This window comes from Barbatula barbatula (assembly GCF_947034865.1).
Source record: "Barbatula barbatula genome assembly, chromosome: 14".
Lineage (NCBI taxonomy): Eukaryota > Metazoa > Chordata > Actinopteri > Cypriniformes > Nemacheilidae > Barbatula > Barbatula barbatula.
In genome coordinates this window covers 11,393,343-11,410,891 of record NC_136777.1, presented here as the reverse complement: position 1 = coordinate 11,410,891, position 17,549 = coordinate 11,393,343, and the positions used below count along the sequence as shown (strand labels likewise).

The 17,549-nt window shown below is 37.2% G+C and overlaps 1 protein-coding gene across 3 annotated transcripts; it reads right to left on the bottom strand.

Annotated features, from left to right (window-relative positions):
• Positions 1 to 1,108: 1,108 nt before the first annotated feature.
• LOC306904093 (rap1 GTPase-GDP dissociation stimulator 1) lies at positions 1,109 to 13,283 on the bottom strand. 3 transcript variants are annotated; one of them, XM_079473751.1, is made up of 15 exons: positions 12,821 to 13,100; positions 12,088 to 12,301; positions 10,054 to 10,158; positions 9,132 to 9,254; positions 8,874 to 8,999; positions 6,656 to 6,784; positions 6,337 to 6,462; positions 6,039 to 6,182; positions 5,690 to 5,821; positions 5,452 to 5,586; positions 4,901 to 5,026; positions 4,046 to 4,185; positions 3,819 to 3,945; positions 3,470 to 3,598; positions 1,109 to 3,086 (listed from the first exon to the last, which is right to left on the bottom strand). In XM_079473751.1, exons 3-15 carry the CDS (start codon positions 10,112 to 10,114, stop codon positions 2,959 to 2,961), a joined length of 1,626 nt encoding a protein of 541 aa, XP_079329877.1. In that variant the 5' UTR covers positions 10,115 to 10,158; positions 12,088 to 12,301; positions 12,821 to 13,100; the 3' UTR covers positions 1,109 to 2,958. The 3 variants fall into 3 exon arrangements, with proteins under 3 accessions (XP_079329877.1, XP_079329876.1, XP_079329878.1); XM_079473750.1 differs by lacking the exon at positions 12,088 to 12,301 and having other exon boundaries at positions 12,821 to 13,283; XM_079473752.1 differs by lacking the exon at positions 12,088 to 12,301 and having other exon boundaries at positions 10,054 to 10,174; positions 12,821 to 13,023.
• Positions 13,284 to 17,549: the final 4,266 nt, after the last annotated feature.

Genomic DNA, 17,549 nt, shown 5'->3' with positions numbered 1-17,549 from the left:
AATTATTTTCCCCCTGAAGCAGAAGGTTTTTTCCTGTCCAACGTGCACACACCTACCTGAACACCAGCCACTCCCATACTGCCCTGTTTACACTCTTACAATGAAAAAGCTTCTGAATAGTCAATAAAAACTTGTTCTGAAGTCTAGCTCAGTTAAGTGTATCCTAAGCAACTTCACATCAGCAAATAATGTAGTGAGAAACATTATAAATGGGTCACTTTATTATGTATTACAGTTTCATGTCCCAATCATATGTTTGATATTATACTGGATAAAACATTAATTTGCAATCATTAAAGATGAAATTAGATCAATCAAGGAATAGACAGACAAACATAATCCCACTCTGAAGTACATTGAGGAAATCAAACAGCAACACAGAATAGCAGGAAACGCCACTATTGAAGTAAGTTTTTTTACATTGCATAAAAATGAAATAAAACCCAAACTATGCTAAAACATAAAATATTAAAAAAGGTGTCCAAATTAAGAAAAGGAACAAACATTTACAAACTGGAAGAAACACGGCATGGGACAAAGCATCTAGTTTTTAAATATTTTTAGCAGTGAATACATTTTCATGATAGAGTAGCATTAACGCAAAACATATGACAAGAAATTGATAACTCCCACTTCTAATGTCATGATTCCGAGCTGCTTGTGTTCAGGTGCTGTGTCGAAGGAAAGAATGGAGGACGCCAGATTCATGCATGCGTGTGTCTTGGGAAAATGTTATGTAATAGTTTACAACCGTACATCCTGTATAGTTTTACTAATCAGCTTGCTGACTATTTCCGATAATTCCGAAAGCACGTGTGACGGCAGCATCAGATTAGTGTTTTTTCCTATTTCCTGTCACGTTTCACATTTACAAATTTGGTCATAAAAGCTACTTGGGTATCAAAAACTCTTTGAAAAAATAGTTTTTATACTTAACATACGTCATGACTGTTTTTTATTGGAGCTGGCTTGTGTGATGTGAAGAGATGGCGATTGGGACCTGGAGACACTACATATGTTTCACTTGGCACAACATTTGAAAATCTTTGATGGGTCTCTGTGACTGTATTCTTATCACAGAGATTAAAAAGAGAACACAAACAAAGATGTCATTACATGAGTTTATTCAAATATTTGTTTACCATGAACAACAAATAATTGCATTGTAGACATAAACTGGCATAAAATCAAATAGCAGATGAAAGCAATAATGACAATGATTGTTGGACAAATTTTCCAGCCAGAAATATAATGAAGATTTAGATTCCTACGGCCAATGAATGTCTTTTGCAACCAACCACTAGTATAACGAATAAATACTGGTCAATGATATCTTGTGGATAACCATCATCAGAGCCTCGCGTCTATTGTCTCCATCTAGTGGTAATTTCTAAGACAGATTTTTCAGGTTTTCGGACCTATAGATGATACATATAAACAATAATCCATTTTATTAGTGGTTCACTAACAGGAAACAATGCCAAATATAGGTGAACTAGAATCACCTTCGTACATTTAATGGATTCTGAAAATGGTTCAAGGCTTCAGTAAATGTTATGCAATAATATTTATATATTATAATAGCAGGAATATATTTTCTTGATCTAAAGTATGGGGATACTTAACATATATATTAAAGAATATCAGCAACCAGCCCACTCAGACAGCATGAACTATACAAAACCAGACATTGTCTGCCATACTTTTACTGTATTGGCAGAAACAAGGTTTTCTGGTAAACCGTACAATTTACACACAAAAATAGTCTATTTATTTCAAAATGTTATTTAACATCCACAAGCATAGCAGCTACCAATGAGATTGTGCTATTTTTCAAACTCTGAAGTGCCTTTTTAAATCTGAAGGTTATCTTTGTTTCTACATTAAGCTGCATTTTATCGGCCACGACTGAACACCGTCAGAGCAACATTCAGCTCACGTCAGAAAAGTTAGACATTCTGACTCTCTGAGAAACACTGTTTATAAATATATAGGATTCACACCTTATTTAACCAAAGCATTACTTTCCCTGACACAATTGTCACGAAATTATGTTTCTGAGATCTGGCTTTGAAAGAAATTAAGATTTTCGGTTGAAACACTTTTTAGAATACTTTTTTTTTAAATTTAGACATGGGGAAGCTCAAGAACTATTCTTGATATGTTTCTGGCTATTGCTTTCACGATACTCAGATTATGAAGTATTTTGTGCTAGCTCGCTGTAAATGATCAACATGATCAAAGAATCTGCATCAAAAAGCCATTCACAAAACAAACGAAAGTAAGGCCGGCTATGATATGAAAATAGACATATTTCCTCTTTTCTAACCGTTATTTTTTTACATTTGACATAACTTGACAAATTGATTCAGCCATGGTAATGACAAACGAAATTACAAGACAAATATTTACACGACACTACGAAAGTAGTGTGGAATTTTTATACAAATCATATAGTTAAATGTTTGTTGAATTCATATTGAGAGGTTTAGACAGTAAGCTCATAAATACATACAGCAGCTTCGCTGTAGCGTTAATGGAAGTCCATGGACATTATCATTATCAATTGCATGTTTGTGTGCAGTTGTTTATTTACTAAGTAATTTGCCACTGGATATTGCAGAACAGATGAGAGTTGCTTCTGCTTTAGCATATTTTAAACTTGTTTTAGAGAGCTACAGGTTCATTAATGCAGTTTGATGAATGATACAAGTGACAGCTGACAACATATTCTATCATGGAAAAACTGACCTCTTCCTTTGGATGATGAAATCACATCATCTCTCTCTCTAACGTGAGCTGGTTAATATGTATTGCTTTGGTTTGACTACATGCGTTGCTAGATGAAGTAGCTATGTATATATGTGTGTGTGTTTAGCACTCTTTGCGGTGATCATAAATGTGATCATGAGTGTGGAAGAAGTCTGTAATGCTATGATGTGTAATCGTTTGTAAAGTCTAGCTAGTCTCCGAAAGAACAGCCATCACTGTGTCGGCCTGCTTTGCCAGCTTTGTGCTGGTGTGAGCAGACAGTTTGGACAGAGTGTCCCTCAGGTTTAGAGAGGTTATCTGCTCCCGTAACATGCCTGTAGGAGAGAAAGGCACATTTCATTATACAAATAAACTACAAATTCACTTTTAAAGATGTGACTTAATACATTTAAGAAATATTTGAAGACCTGCTGATTTCCGGTAAGAGAATATATTAAACAGCAGATGCAGCTTAATGGTTATTAGGGTGCATTCTGTGGGAGTATTTTTTACTTTTTTTTTAGCAAAAGCCATTGAAAAAACTGCCTCTCTACTGACTTTCTCAAGAAGAAAATGGACTGAAACACTCAATACAATAAAATACAGTATCATTCAATTACAGTATTTGACTACTGGACTGATAACATTGATGTGTTACTGTAGTTGACATAATATTGACTGAAGTCTTTCTCCTTTCCACAGTATCTCTTGTACTGACCAGAGTTGGCAAGGCTGCAGATAAGGCCCAACGCACTGAATTTGACCTCCACGGCCACAACAGGATCATCCAGCATCTTTTGCAAGGTGGGCAGGAGATCAGCATCCCGAAACGGTTCCTGAACAGCCTCTGCACACAAAACACGCGTACACGTTAGAAGTGAATGATTCCAGAAGAGACACATTATCACTCTTTTTAAGGTGAGAATTTTACATGTGAACACTTTTTAATGGCATTCTGCATGCATCATGTGAAAGTTACCAGTTTTAACTGTACTTGGATGGTAAAACATAACTACAAGTAGTTCTGCTACACCAGTCTAATGCCAAACAAGTCTTACAAATCTTACCAATGTCTATAGCGGAGGCAATGGCTAAAGCCACTAAAGCTTCATTCTGCATGATGACATGCTCACTGATTGCCATTGAGATGAGATGTTGAATTCCATCGACTTTAATAACAGTGTGGATGACTTCCTTTAAAGACAGCAGATGGGTTCAGTGAAGGATGACGAATTCAGTTAGATTGTATATGCATTTCAGAATAGGCCTACATGTGTGTCTTTTTAAAACTCACCGGGTTTCGGCTGTGTCGTATGAGAGCTGCTAAAAGACGGTTGGCCTCACCCCTGACACCAGCGTGATCTTTAGCATCACACCACTCCATGACCCGTCCTAACAGAATCTCGTCCTTCCCTAACACTGAAGCTGCTTCCTCTAAGAAAAGAACAAATGATGAGAGAAAATAATACGCCAAAGTAGTACAGTATATACAGTGGAATCCAGATGAAACACACCAGAGATACTATAGTAACACTGGAGTTTGTTTACTCTTTATTTAGATACTCAGATCACCTTTGGCAAGTGAAATACGTATAGGTAGTAATTTACTCTGCCAAAGCTGCTGCGGGTCTTTTGTTTGTACACCGAGGTGTCTAAGAGCTCACACTGAAATAACAAACTGCAGTGAGGGGTTGAAAATTACAGGCTCTACATACCCAACGGTTTAAAGTTGTAGTGGAGAAATGTTAATTCATTGGCCATCATAGTCATTTGGCAGGTAATAGTATAGTTAAGCAAAGCTTTTGTTTAAAAATTACAGCTTGGCTGTTTTGAGTCCTCCTCTTCGACTGCCAACTGAATGTCCTTTTTATTGCTGCTAGGAATATGAGCTAAATGATAATTTTCTTTTATAGTCCTGTACAATAGACACTGTTGTTCCACAAACACATTAACAGCACTGATATGATTATCCAGCTTTCTGACCTTTAGTTGTCTTGCCATAGATTTACTTCGGCAAGTTAATGCAATATATTTTCCACAAAAAAAACTTTTTATAGAAGTAAATTTTTATATAATCACCATTATTTTGTTAACAGTTTTACAGCACCTATTGATGGGTAAACACAACACTAGTCTCTAGACTCGTTACCTTGGCCGTCCACCATCATGCGCAAAGTGCCCAGCAGTTTAAACTGGACGGGAGGCATGTCAGAGCGCAAAAGTGTCCTGATCCTCTCCATGACCCCATCCTCCAACATACGCACCTTATTAGAGGCTAAATAAGAAAATCAGAGAAACCAAAATAACATCTAAGTAATAAGATCTAACCATAAACTAAGACCATTTGTAATTGTAAAGATAACCGATTGAATAGACCATCATAGACCAGCATCAACATTCATGGTTGTCTAGGCAGATTAGTGTTGGTTTGATATGAAGGATGTCTTGCTGGTTAAGCTGCCGTTCTCACCAAATGTTTCTGTAGCCCTATTGGGGAACCACTGCATTAGCAATGGGTCATTGGTGTACTGATAAAATGAATATCTTGAATGCAAGTCGCTTTGGATAAAAACATCTGTCAAATGCATAAATGTAAAGGTAAAACCAGAATACCATACTGGGATCAGTGTCCAAATTGTGGCCTTTAAAGAAATCCAACAGTGCTTGTAGTATTCAAAAACAAGAACAGAAAAGTATAACCTGGAATGGCAAGGTTTCTAAGGGCACTAAGGCCTGCATGCTGTACAGAAACATCTCCCTCTGTTACATGCTGCTCCAGCAGGTCCAGAATATAAGGAACAACCCCCAGTTCCAACATCTTCACACAGTTGCTGTCTAAAATCAGAAAGCAGAGAAAACTTTTTATGGGAATTTCTATCAAACTAAAGACAATAATCAGTGTGTGCATTTCACAAAGCATCTATATTCATCTCCTTACCATTTCTGGCAAAATTAGCAATGGCCAGAGCTCCTGACAACTGCAGCTCAGTGTTTGTTGACTGCAGCCAGGAAAGAACATCTTGGTAGACTCTCCCTGTCCCTTCCCCGAAACACTTTTGCATTGATTCATCTGTAAACAACACAGAGAGTCTTTTATAGTTCACAATAACCTCAATTAATAAACTTTTTTATTCGTGACCCCGGCCCACAAAACAAGTTGTGTCATGGTAATTTCGCAAAATTGACTCTTATGACTGGTTTTGTGGTACAGGGTCACATTTAGTAAATGTCTTGCATGTAATTTAAATTCCCATAGTGATTGAGAGTGGTCAATGAGAGAGACGTACCTCCCAGTAGGAGGGTCACTATGAGGTTTGAAGCCACTTTGATGCTGCAGAGGTCGTGTGTGTCAGAGCCGCCCTGAAGGGTTCGAATCATTTCAGAGAGAGCCTCCGGCACGCCTGACTCCACAAACTGCAGTTTCAGGGCATCTAAAACACATGCACATGCAAGGACACACGAGTCGATTATAAGTTCATCATCACCAAGAACAGTGACTAAGAACCCAAGGAAGATAACATTTTAACAAGGGGCGCCATAAGAATGAATATGTGAAAGTACATGCACGGTTTGGATATATCTTACCACATTCTCCTAGTGATCCAAGAACCTCCAGTATGAGATGTCGACGTTCTGCATCTGGTGCCCGTTTCAGCTGATAGGTCAAAACCCCTGATACACCCACATCTGCCAGAGCTTCTCGTGCAGCATCTGTTCCATGATTTATTTAACATTATTATTTTGCATCAGAATAACTCTTTTCATGAGACTTTCTGAGCCATCCATTGTTCAACGATTACCAGATAAATTATGAGAAAAATCGTTCTTCATGTAAATAAGACAAACAGGCTAGACGGAATGAAGTGGGGTGGCATTGTCCAAATTGTCTTTACATTTGCCTTACCCACATCAGCAAGGTTGCAGAGGGCCAGCAGGCTGACGTTTACCAGCGGGTCATTATCAGGATACTGCTGCATTATGGTCACCAGCCTGGGGATGACTCCATTCTCTACCAGCTGTGTTTGCTGAACGGCTGAGAGAGAGGCACATGAGGAGCATGAATGGGGTAGGGACTTACAGAAAAGAAAGAGAATGGCATCAAGAGCAATAGAAGATGTGAGAACATGAATAGAGAAGACCACAAGGACTTTAATGAGTATTCACATCATTGCCTTGGAATTATAACATTCCTTTAACCAAGAAAAATAAAACTTTCTGAGATAAAAAATCTTTTTTAGAAGTGTCCTGGCCAAGACATGCAGCAATAGAACCTCACAAAATGACGACCTTTCAAGACATACACATTATCTATACAAGTTCAAAAACATCTACAACTTGAATCTTCCTTCAACAGCTCACAGATCAAAGATTTAAAAGGACACATTGATACAAAGTCCTGCATTTTCAAATCATTTTGTAAAACATTCCAATCGTTTAAAGCAGCGTACAGAAAATATTGTTTTCCCGTGATCTGTTCGTAAAAAAGGAAGTGACACAATATGCAAGTTCTGTGAAAGTAAAAAATAAGAACCCTAAACTGTGTCGTAAAACATTTCCCACCTTAACATTTCTAATAAGTGGAGAGACTTTTAAAAGGAAATGCAAGTCCTGAGACGCCAAATCTGTGAAAGTCCAAAACGCTACTACATTCAATACAAAAGCAATTACCGCGGCTCATAAAGCGTTTGATCGGTCTGTCAAAGAAACTTGAAGAGTACTACACCACGTGAACTATCTCAGATAAGGAGAAAACTATGTTGTTTTTATTACTACGTTATGTTTAAACAGCTATATTTACGAAAAATAGCTGTACATCTCCCCTAAAACTCGCTCTTCAAATGATCTGCCCTTCTAAGTGCGTGGGGCACATGAATGTGATTATATGACCCTGAGATGCGATAATTAATTCACTTAATAAGACACCAGTTTAACTTCAAGGGGCAGGGATTAACCTTGTGCTGAATCCTGAATGTATTAGCGTTTTTGACATTTATTAATTTGACTTTGAACCAAATAACATCATCAATATGACCATTACAATTTACAAGTCCTAAGTAACAGCAACAAAAACTGTATAAAAGGAACAAAATACAATAAATAACAGAAATACAAAATAACAGAAGAACAGAAAAAAACTGGCTCCCGTCCTATTTATATTTTTGGAATCTGGCACTCAAAGAAAACTAGTTGAAGACCCCTGCTTTATACAGTTTGCAATAATGAGTTAAGATTACAATTTGTTATGAACCTATGAGCACCATGATAAAGAGTGAGAGGATAGTTGCCTCTCCATAATCAAGTTCCGGCAAGAATTACAATGTTCTATCTGCATTCTGAACAGTTTTATTAATATTAATAGTATTATAGTTTTAATATATATATATATATATATATTTTAAATATTATAATATTATATAGTTTAAATAATTTTATATTAAACTGATATTGAGATATTTTAATTTTAAATATTAAAAAGTTTTTCATTCCATTTGACTTTGTATAGTTAAAACCTATACAAAGTCTGTACACAATATAAAGAAAAAATTAAATAATGTAAATAAACACAATGTACATAATGTAAATAACATATTAAAGATAAATATAATCTATAATTCCAATGTCAGATGCTTTTGGCAATATTTTCAAACATCAAGCATGTTAAACTATTTAAAAATGTAATTCCAGTATGTCAGAAAAAAGTAAAGAAACAGTACAATAAGCATTGGTGTGTTAACTAATTTAGCTTAAAGATTCAAACTAGATGTACTTCGTTTTAGTTTTTCTTTTAGAGGGAATTTAGATGAAATCACAATGAAATAGAAGAACCGGTTTGAACATGTGGTTTCATAAAAACTTTGAATATCTGATGAACTTCACAAAAGGTTTTTGTAGTTTTTTTAAATATGAAAAATAAAGGTTATTTTAACAGAATCTTTGACAGAATGATCTTTCACAGAACCTTCATTTGTAAGAGTGTATTTATCAGTATGACTGGGATTCAGACCCATAACCCTGGCATTTAGAGCCATGCTCCACCAGTTGAGCTACAGGAGAGCATTGAATAGTAATTTACTTGCTTGCATTAGCTTTGAGAAGTAACAGACCGTAACAGTATTACTCACAGTTTTCAAAACAGATGCGTCCGATCGCTCGGCCCGTGTGCAGCAGCTGCTCCTGGTCTGAACTGTTCAATAAAGGCACTAATGCTGTCACCAGTCCTGCTTGAATACAATGCTCCCTCACACCAGCTAACACACAAACCAACAGGAAACCACTCATTCACTTTATTTTGGACATTTTTGTTACATGTATATTGCCGTTTTCCACATTTGTGTATTGTGAATTTATTTTAATTGTGCAAGACACTAAATCTGTTTTACCTTCCCTGGCCATCTCTGCTACCAACAGGGTAACCTGAGAGGTGAGAGGACTCTTCTTCCTCAGGACTTGAACCAGTACGGGCAAAACACCACTAGAACCGATTTTCTCTGCCGTTCCTTTCTCTGGAGATAGAAAGACAGCTTTTGATCATTTTGTTTTAATAAACTTGTACTGTTTACAAACCCAATCTCTCATCCTGTTGCTTAAATTTGTCTCTCATCTCTCCTCTTTTGTTTTGTACTGCGTGCTTAAGAAATGCCAAAGATGCTATATCAGGAGGAAATCTGTCATTGAAGAATGTTCTCCTCAAGAACGACATCCACAAGGGCCAACGTGGCAGGCCAAGTTGTCAGAGGAAGACTAGCTACCATGGTAACACAGACTTTTTGTGGGGGCTCTTTTGTGAGGGCTGCTTTCCAATTTTAGATGCATCTGCAATCTGCAACCACCCTGTGCCAAGAAAGGCCAGCTGGTGGAAAGTAATTTGTGGTGGAGGCAAGAATGTGCAAAAGATGGGGAGCGAAAGGGAGAAAATGAGAGATGGATTTATGAGATGAACCCTTTCTCCCTTACCCACCCTCTCAAATATAAATGCAGATTACTTCTCTCCTACTTGTGGCCCAATCTGGAAGCAGGTGGATAAACTGACCCTTTGCTGCCCCCTATATTGGATTGTCTTCCAACATACTCCCACACACATACTACTTGAAGGAAACAGAGGAAAAAGCAGCTCACACAAGGAGCACATCATGAGTGCCGTGCTAAATGACCCCCTTGACTCAGCAGGAACTGACAGCTACGTCACATGTGAACACAGCTGTAAAAAAGCTTGTGAAAGTGGGATTGGAGGTTGCAGATGCACAAATATGGAAACACAGACATGGAATTGAGGATATTGGTGGGTTAGATGTAAACACTCACTCTTCTCCAACAGGAGGTTCAACAGAATGTCCAGATGAGGCTTGAGCTCCTCCTCCACCATCTCCGTGCTGACACTGATTCCATTCAGGGCTTCACTGAGAGCCTCTGAAACGCCATCACACTGAATCAGCAACATTTAAAGCAACAAGCAGAAGTAATGCAGTCTCAAGGCTATTTTCATGACGAGTCATTACCATCTCTGTTGTATGATACTGAGATAACCCCACTAAAACACCAGTTTCAGTTGTTGTCTCAGACTGGTTTATGATGCTTACTTATAGTTTGAACGTGGTCTACGGATTGGCATAGCCATAGCGGGTCTAGTCTGATCTCACGGGTGCATACTTTAGTCATGATCCTGCCTCTCCTTGTCTTGGTTTTCGAGTCTTGTGGCAGGATCATGTCAGTCCCATGTGTTTTGTGTGGAGAAAGAGCATTGTTTTGGTTTGTCAAGCCCTCTTGTTTCACGGCCATTTAGTGTTAGTCTTGTCACCAGCCTTGGTCCATCTTTCCCTTAGTGTTTTATTCCCCTCACCTGCCTCGTGCAATCCTCCTGTTAGCTTTACTTTAGTGTTTCATTCATGTCACCTGCCGCCACTCTCCCTGTGTCATCAGTCCTTGTTAGTGTTTCCCTTTATCAAGCCCCAGTTTCCCTCTGTCCCTTGTCGGTTCATTTTGCACATTTACCCTTCCTAGGCTGTCTGGATTACCTGCGTTCCTGTTTCCTGGACTCAAGTTTGTGGACTTAGTTTATTATTCTTAAGACCTTGTTTGTTTTGTCCCCCTTGTGGGAAGTTTTAGTTTTCAGTCTTGTCTTGTTTTTGTACATGTTTTCCCCATAGAGGGTTTTTGTTTAAATAAAGTTTTATTTTGCAAACTGCAGCATGCGCTTGGGTTCTGTCCATACCTTATGACAACTTTTGCAAATAAACTCTTATGAAGTGAATTGTACAAAAATGAACAATTAGAAAAATGCAAACTATAAGATAAAAGCAATTCATTTAAAACATTGGTGTTCATTTACTCACACTCAAGTTGCTTACATGTTTACCAATACGTTTGTGTTCAAATACATTTATACAGGTTTGGGGGAGGGAAATCATGACAGAATTTTCAGTTTGGGGTAGAGTATCCCTTTAAAAACTCTTAGGATGTGGCTTTTGCATATAAACTTGAATGTAGAATTACTGGAAAAATGCAATGGATAAAATAAAAGCAATACATTAAACTTTTTCGTGATGTGACTTGCAAATTATCTTGTATGGATTAAATCTTTAAATTTACAGTTACTAGAAAAATAGAAAGCAATAATAAAGCTCCATCCATCACTGGAGTGAAAGTACACTGTACGACATGTACAAATGAGATCATACAAATCCATGCAAATTAGCCACCTAGTAAAATAGGGAATTGTCATATTATTTTGGCTGCCTGCCAGGTACCTTATTGAAGAATACGGTTGGCTGACTAAAGAAGTCCTGCTAAAGATAACTTAAACCTCCTAGCATGTAAACCAGCGTCTTGTGATGGGTACCAACATCCAAAACACAACATGCTGGTGTTTTGCTTTCAGTAAAAACATGTACAGATCCAATCATAATTCAACATGTCTTGTAAAGTCTATAGTCTTTCAAAGAACATTGACCTGTATGATGTTTAATTCTGACAGTAAATCAAGACTATTCAAGCATTCTGTGTGAAAAATAAGCCATGTTTTTACTACAAAGAAAACTGAAGAATCATTTTAACCACCAATTAACTATGGTTTTGCTTCAGTTAACATGTATGACAACTCTTTGTAAGTCGCTTTGGATAAAAGCGTCTGCTAAATGTAAATGTAACACAGTTTAACCATATGTTAGTAGTTAAAACCAAGGCTATACAAATGGCAATCAATACGCCAAGAAACGTTTACAATGAAATTGTACTGCATCAATAATGGATATGCAGATGACAACCCCCATAGACTCATCATGAACCGTCAGTGACACTTCAAGTATAATCCACCATTCAGTCAAACCATCCCTTTCTTACCTTTTAATAATGTGAAGATGCTTTTTTTCGCCACAAAAAAAACCTTTTGTGAAACATAAAGGTTCTTTGGATGTTAAAGGTTCTTTATAGAACCATTTGGACAAAAAAGATTCTTCTATGGCATTGTGAAGCACCTTTATTTTGAAGAGTGTGTATACAACCCTAAATTATTCATCACTGTTCTTTTCACAGTATGATGGACAGTCTCCGGGCACTGGAGGAAACAAGAGTAATCACTATAAGTAATCACCCTGATAATCCCTTGTAAGCAGAGTGAAAATAGACAAGAGGGTGGGGTATCACATACAACCATACCGCTCTTTCCCCACACTCTTATTCTTATATTAGCCCTCTCCAACATTACACATAAGAATAAAGTGCAGGGGAGAAAGCAGCAGTGTGTATGAGAGCTGGGCGGGGTTGAGGATACCCTGGGGCTCTCATTAACTCAGGGTGTCTGGCTCCCAGCATGCTCTTACATAAACACCCACACACAGAGGATACACCTCTGACAATGATGGTCCCACCTGGGAGCATAACATCAATTCCATTTCATACAACCTATAGAACAGTGACCTTTATAGAAAAGGCATGAGGAGAAGGTGGTGTGAATGTTCAGCCTCCTGTTTTTCACCTCATTACAGTTCAAACTCACAGCAGTCACATTGTGTAGCTGTTTGGCTCAATGCAAAAGAAGAAAGAGGCTTAAAGGGAAGAGGATTTAACCACTCACCTATTTCAGCCATGACCGCAGGTCCACTAAGTCGGTGTCTACGTGTGTCTCTGCAGATGCGTGCGGTGACTCCGTGCCCTTGTGTGTGCGGTCAGAGAAGGAGAATGTACGGCATGAAAATGCCTGATGTCAATACAGCAGCCGTGCCTCTCCTCCGCTCCTCACACATGCGTGTTGCTCCGGTCTCTCTCTGTCATTCACTCTCTCACTTTCACTCTGTGCCTGTCAGTGACGACGCCGCCGCATCCAATTTGGCTAATTCACATGCACTTTTATCTCTGGCAGTTTTCTTGCTGCTCCATCCCTCCCTTCTCATAATACACTCTAAATCCTAAAGCTGCTCAAAGCTCATCAGTAGCCTGAGGAATACACTGAGGTTAACACACAGCATCAGATTCCTAGCTGTGCCTTTTCCTGTTCTTGGCCATTTGGTATTGGGTATAACACAGCATAAATTATGAACACTGTTTGTGACACGGGGGGGCTCTAGCTGCTATTTATCATGACACCAGTGGGGAGGATTCATTTAAAGGGATAGTACACCTAGAAATATAGCTTCATTCATTGTTCGTTGACATACATTGATGCACAACTATTTGTTATGTGAAATAATTATGTGCATTCATAAAATTAAAATCAATGAAGATGCCATAGTATAATAAATTTTGGATGTGTGGTTTGAAATTGAAATAAATGAGAATTTTCATTTCTAGGTGTAGGCATTTTAAGACACTTAACAATGGAATATATTCATGTATAGTGACAGTATTAATATGTTTGGTATTGGCTGTGTATGGAACAGTAATGATATCCTTGGTCCATATAGGCGGTCCCTGGAGCAGCACGACTTGCCTGACAATGTTACATTAGAACAGTGTTTTCCATCAGCAGAGGGCAGCAACAATCATTTGAATAAATAGCAATTTATATGCAGTTTAGAAGAGACCAATCAAAATAGACAATCACAACAAAACAGTCCCAAAATAAACAACACCATGGTTGCCAACAAAGGTTGCCAACACCATGAAACTTTGATACATCTCATACTGACAGTTAATATTCTTGGTATTTATGGCACCCACATATAAATGTAACTTCACAGAATATAATGAAACCTACCAAGATGCCATTGTTAAAGTTCGCCCGAAAATGAATATTCTGTCAGCATTTACATATAACCTCTTGTCATTTCAAACTTTATGTTTTTCTTTCTTCCGTAGAAAACAAAATAATATATTTTGAAGAACGTTTGTAACCGAACAGCATGGCCTCCATTGACTTATATTGTATGTTCACAAGACCAGTTAAAGTGAATGGTTATAACAATATAACAACACTTTGAAATAGCTTCTTTTGTGTTCTGCAGAAGAAAGAAATTCATACAGGAGTGTGAATAAAGGATGACAGAATGTTCATTTTTGGGTGATCTATCACTTTAAGGTAATATGGTCGTTATTGACACAATTGTAAAAAATGACATACTTACTAAGCATTATCTTAAAAATCTGCTTAAAAATAAACTTGAATTAGGTACTAAGAAAATGTCAAACTAAATTAAAGTTAATTTTCTCACCCAACGGACAGATTTTTTGGCTTGTTTTTACCATAAACTTACTTAATTATTTTATTATTTTACATAAAAGAAGACTTAAAATCTCTATAATAATTGTATATTGATTTAAGAAGTTTAAGATATTTTTACTAAAAACGAGACAAAAATGCTTAGTAAGAAATTGAATGTCAGTGCATTGCAGTGTACTGGTTTAAAAATGCAAACATCGAAACAGTGTGTATTGTGTTCCTTCTACATAAATAATGTTTGTGTTCGTGTCTGAGTGTGTGCATGTGAAGAAATACAAAACTTATACCAGCCATGACTACGTTTTGTTTCTCTGATCCCATGAAATGATTAGTAGCAGCAGGGGGCAGTATGAGGCCATCCATTGCATCATAATGACAAGTGCAAACAGAGTATAGCTTTTAGTTTCATGGGTATAAGAATAATTGATGTATTTTACACAGAGTGGTAAACCAAAATGTAATTAGATTATTTTTACTTGGGCGTTAAATATACATATGAAGTGTCAATCAGCTCTAAGCAAAGGGACTGAAGGAGGAAAAATATAATTTTAAGTTTTGATTTGCTTAACATCTTTGGACTTGTGTAGTTCATTATAGCGTATTGTGGTATTTCATATTCTGAACTATTTAAAAAAAATAATGTGTAAAGAAAATAACACACAATAATAAATATGTGTGATTGAACTTTTGACTGGTAATGTGCTTTTAATAACTAAAAACCATAAAGTTTCATTCATGGGGTTATCCACAGAGTAAATACACTTACTTTCATATCTCAATACATTAGTGGAGTTAAATGTAGGATCAAATTGGAGAATAGAATAATTGTATAATTTTATAATTAAACATTTTGTTTAAGGGTTGTATATATTTCTGATAAATTTGTCATCCAAAATGTTATTCCGCATATTTTAAACACATGTACAGCTGAGAATCCAGGATCTCATGACAGTGAGGTGGAGTATCATTTACATCCACATGCTGCATGTTTGTGCATGGTGTGAAACAGCTCTTACATCCGCCTCTATCCCAAAACCCAAACAGACCAAACATTACAGCTGAAAACAATCAGATGAATTCTGCTTAAACAAAACCTTCATAAGCCATTCCTGCTTATAAATCTCCATCTGCCAGAAGAGCAAGGGTTAGGGCAAAGTCAAATGTCATGCTAGACATCCATTCTGAACCAAACTGTTGAGCACAGGCGTTTGGTTCCTGTTGTTTCACCCCATTGATCAATTTGCAGAAACATTGTCACTTATATACTTTATTTATATACTTTGGGAATCATAATTAAATAGTTAGTTGTGTTTGTTATACGATCGTGTGAAGGACGTTTGAAGCATTAGCTTTGATAACACTGCTGGAGTCTGTTTCATTCTGACAGATTAATTAAATAATACAGATTAAAACAAATACATAATACCTATCAATGATGCAAGAGCCTGCAATCTTACGCAAGTACAAAGTCAAAAGATGCACGATAGAGGTGAAGTAATTGCTCTACAGAATGCACTGTTCGCCAGACAGACTTCATTAGCTAATGGATCTGCCTTGCATTAATCAATGCACAATTCCAGACAGTCCTCCCAGGGACCAGACGGTCCCTCTCCTCCATTCTGCTCCTCTCTCTCCCTTTCCGTGTCTGTTATTCTTCTCTCTCACACACACATTGTCATGTGATGCCTTCTCTATTCCTTCATATTCCCAATAGACACACCCTCAATTTCTTCTCACCCTATGTCAAGATATTGTCCACCGTACATGTGCAAAGGGAATCATTGAATGTAAGTTATGAATTAATAGTAATAAAATGACTTACAAAGAGACAAGGGTGCATTGGCTAGTGAGACAAATGTAGTGGCCTGAGAAGGGATACGCCAGTTTACCACTGTCAGGAGTTTTGTTTTTGCATTATGGAGTAGCAGGATATAACATACTGTATATAACATACCACTGTATTTTCTAGTATCTTTCACATGCCTTACACTACTCAAGACTGTGATCTAATGAGTGTGTATGTGAGTGTTTGAGTAATAATTCTGAGTGTTTGGCAGATGGGGTGTCATGGCTGTTCTACGGGGGGCCGACAGAGAGTGTCTATCGGCGCTACAACATGTGCCACCTTTAAAAAAGGCCCACACCATGAAATCTCATCAAACATTCATCATCCTCATACATACTCTCCTCTGGGACCTCTTCCATTATCATAACGGACTTAACACTGAATATAAAAGACTAAATGAGAAGATCATATTCATGAGACTGCTTTAACTATAATGAGCAGATAAAAATTCTGATATAAAATGAAAATTTAACAGCACACTGGTGGAATCAGACACTATAATCAAGAGAACTGAGAGAAATGTTAATCATTTATAAAATTAGGAAGAAAGTAATATAAAAGAATAATCAGATTTACTTAGCAAGCTATTACACATAGGTCGCTTTTTATGTATTATATATTAACCATTCCATTCTTTTTCCACATAACGCCTTATAACAACCATTGACAGCCTCTCATTCTAAAACTGCATTTGCATTGCTCTACAAAGTGCTGTGGATCCCCAAGACCCAGATTACAAACAGCATAAGTATAGTTTTGTAAACTTGAATTACCCTTCAATCATACACATTAATATGTTTTTAAGCTGGAATCATGTGAGGAAAGGAAAGGCCTCAAAGAAGTTCTTTCACTTTACAGAGCATTATGGTTCACAAAACCCCTGTAACCCGGAGAGACAATAAGGCAGGAAAATGTCATGACCTCTAGTTGGTCTGGTATGTTTGTGCAGTGCATGCAGTCCGTTGATCTCCATCTCATCAGATAAATCTGCCACTGACTCTTTAATCGTTGCTAGAAAACACAAAATCAAATTATTTCATGAAACAGAATTCAATTAAGATGAAAGCAAATGGATGGGAGGAGAGAATTTAAAATTACTAATGAAAAAGCAAATACAAAACCAAGGTAAGCATGTCTTTTGACCAATAGTCCAGGCTCAGTTCTATGAAAAACGCGGATTTGTAAGGCTTGTCGAATGAAGCTTGAAATTAATTGTTTAACAGAATGATTTATAATTGTAGACTAAAGAATTTTAAAGAATGCAAAGTCTCACCAAAAGAAAGCTGTTTACACGCTATTGAG

Coding starts and splice junctions, on each gene's coding strand:
- LOC306904093 (XM_079473750.1), bottom strand. Junction 9,000..9,131: donor AGCAGAGATGGCCAGGGAAG/GTAAAACAGATT, acceptor TTTGTGTGTTAG/CTGGTGTGAGGGAGCATTGT. Junction 5,822..6,038: donor AGTGACCCTCCTACTGGGAG/GTACGTCTCTCT, acceptor TGTTGTTTACAG/ATGAATCAATGCAAAAGTGT.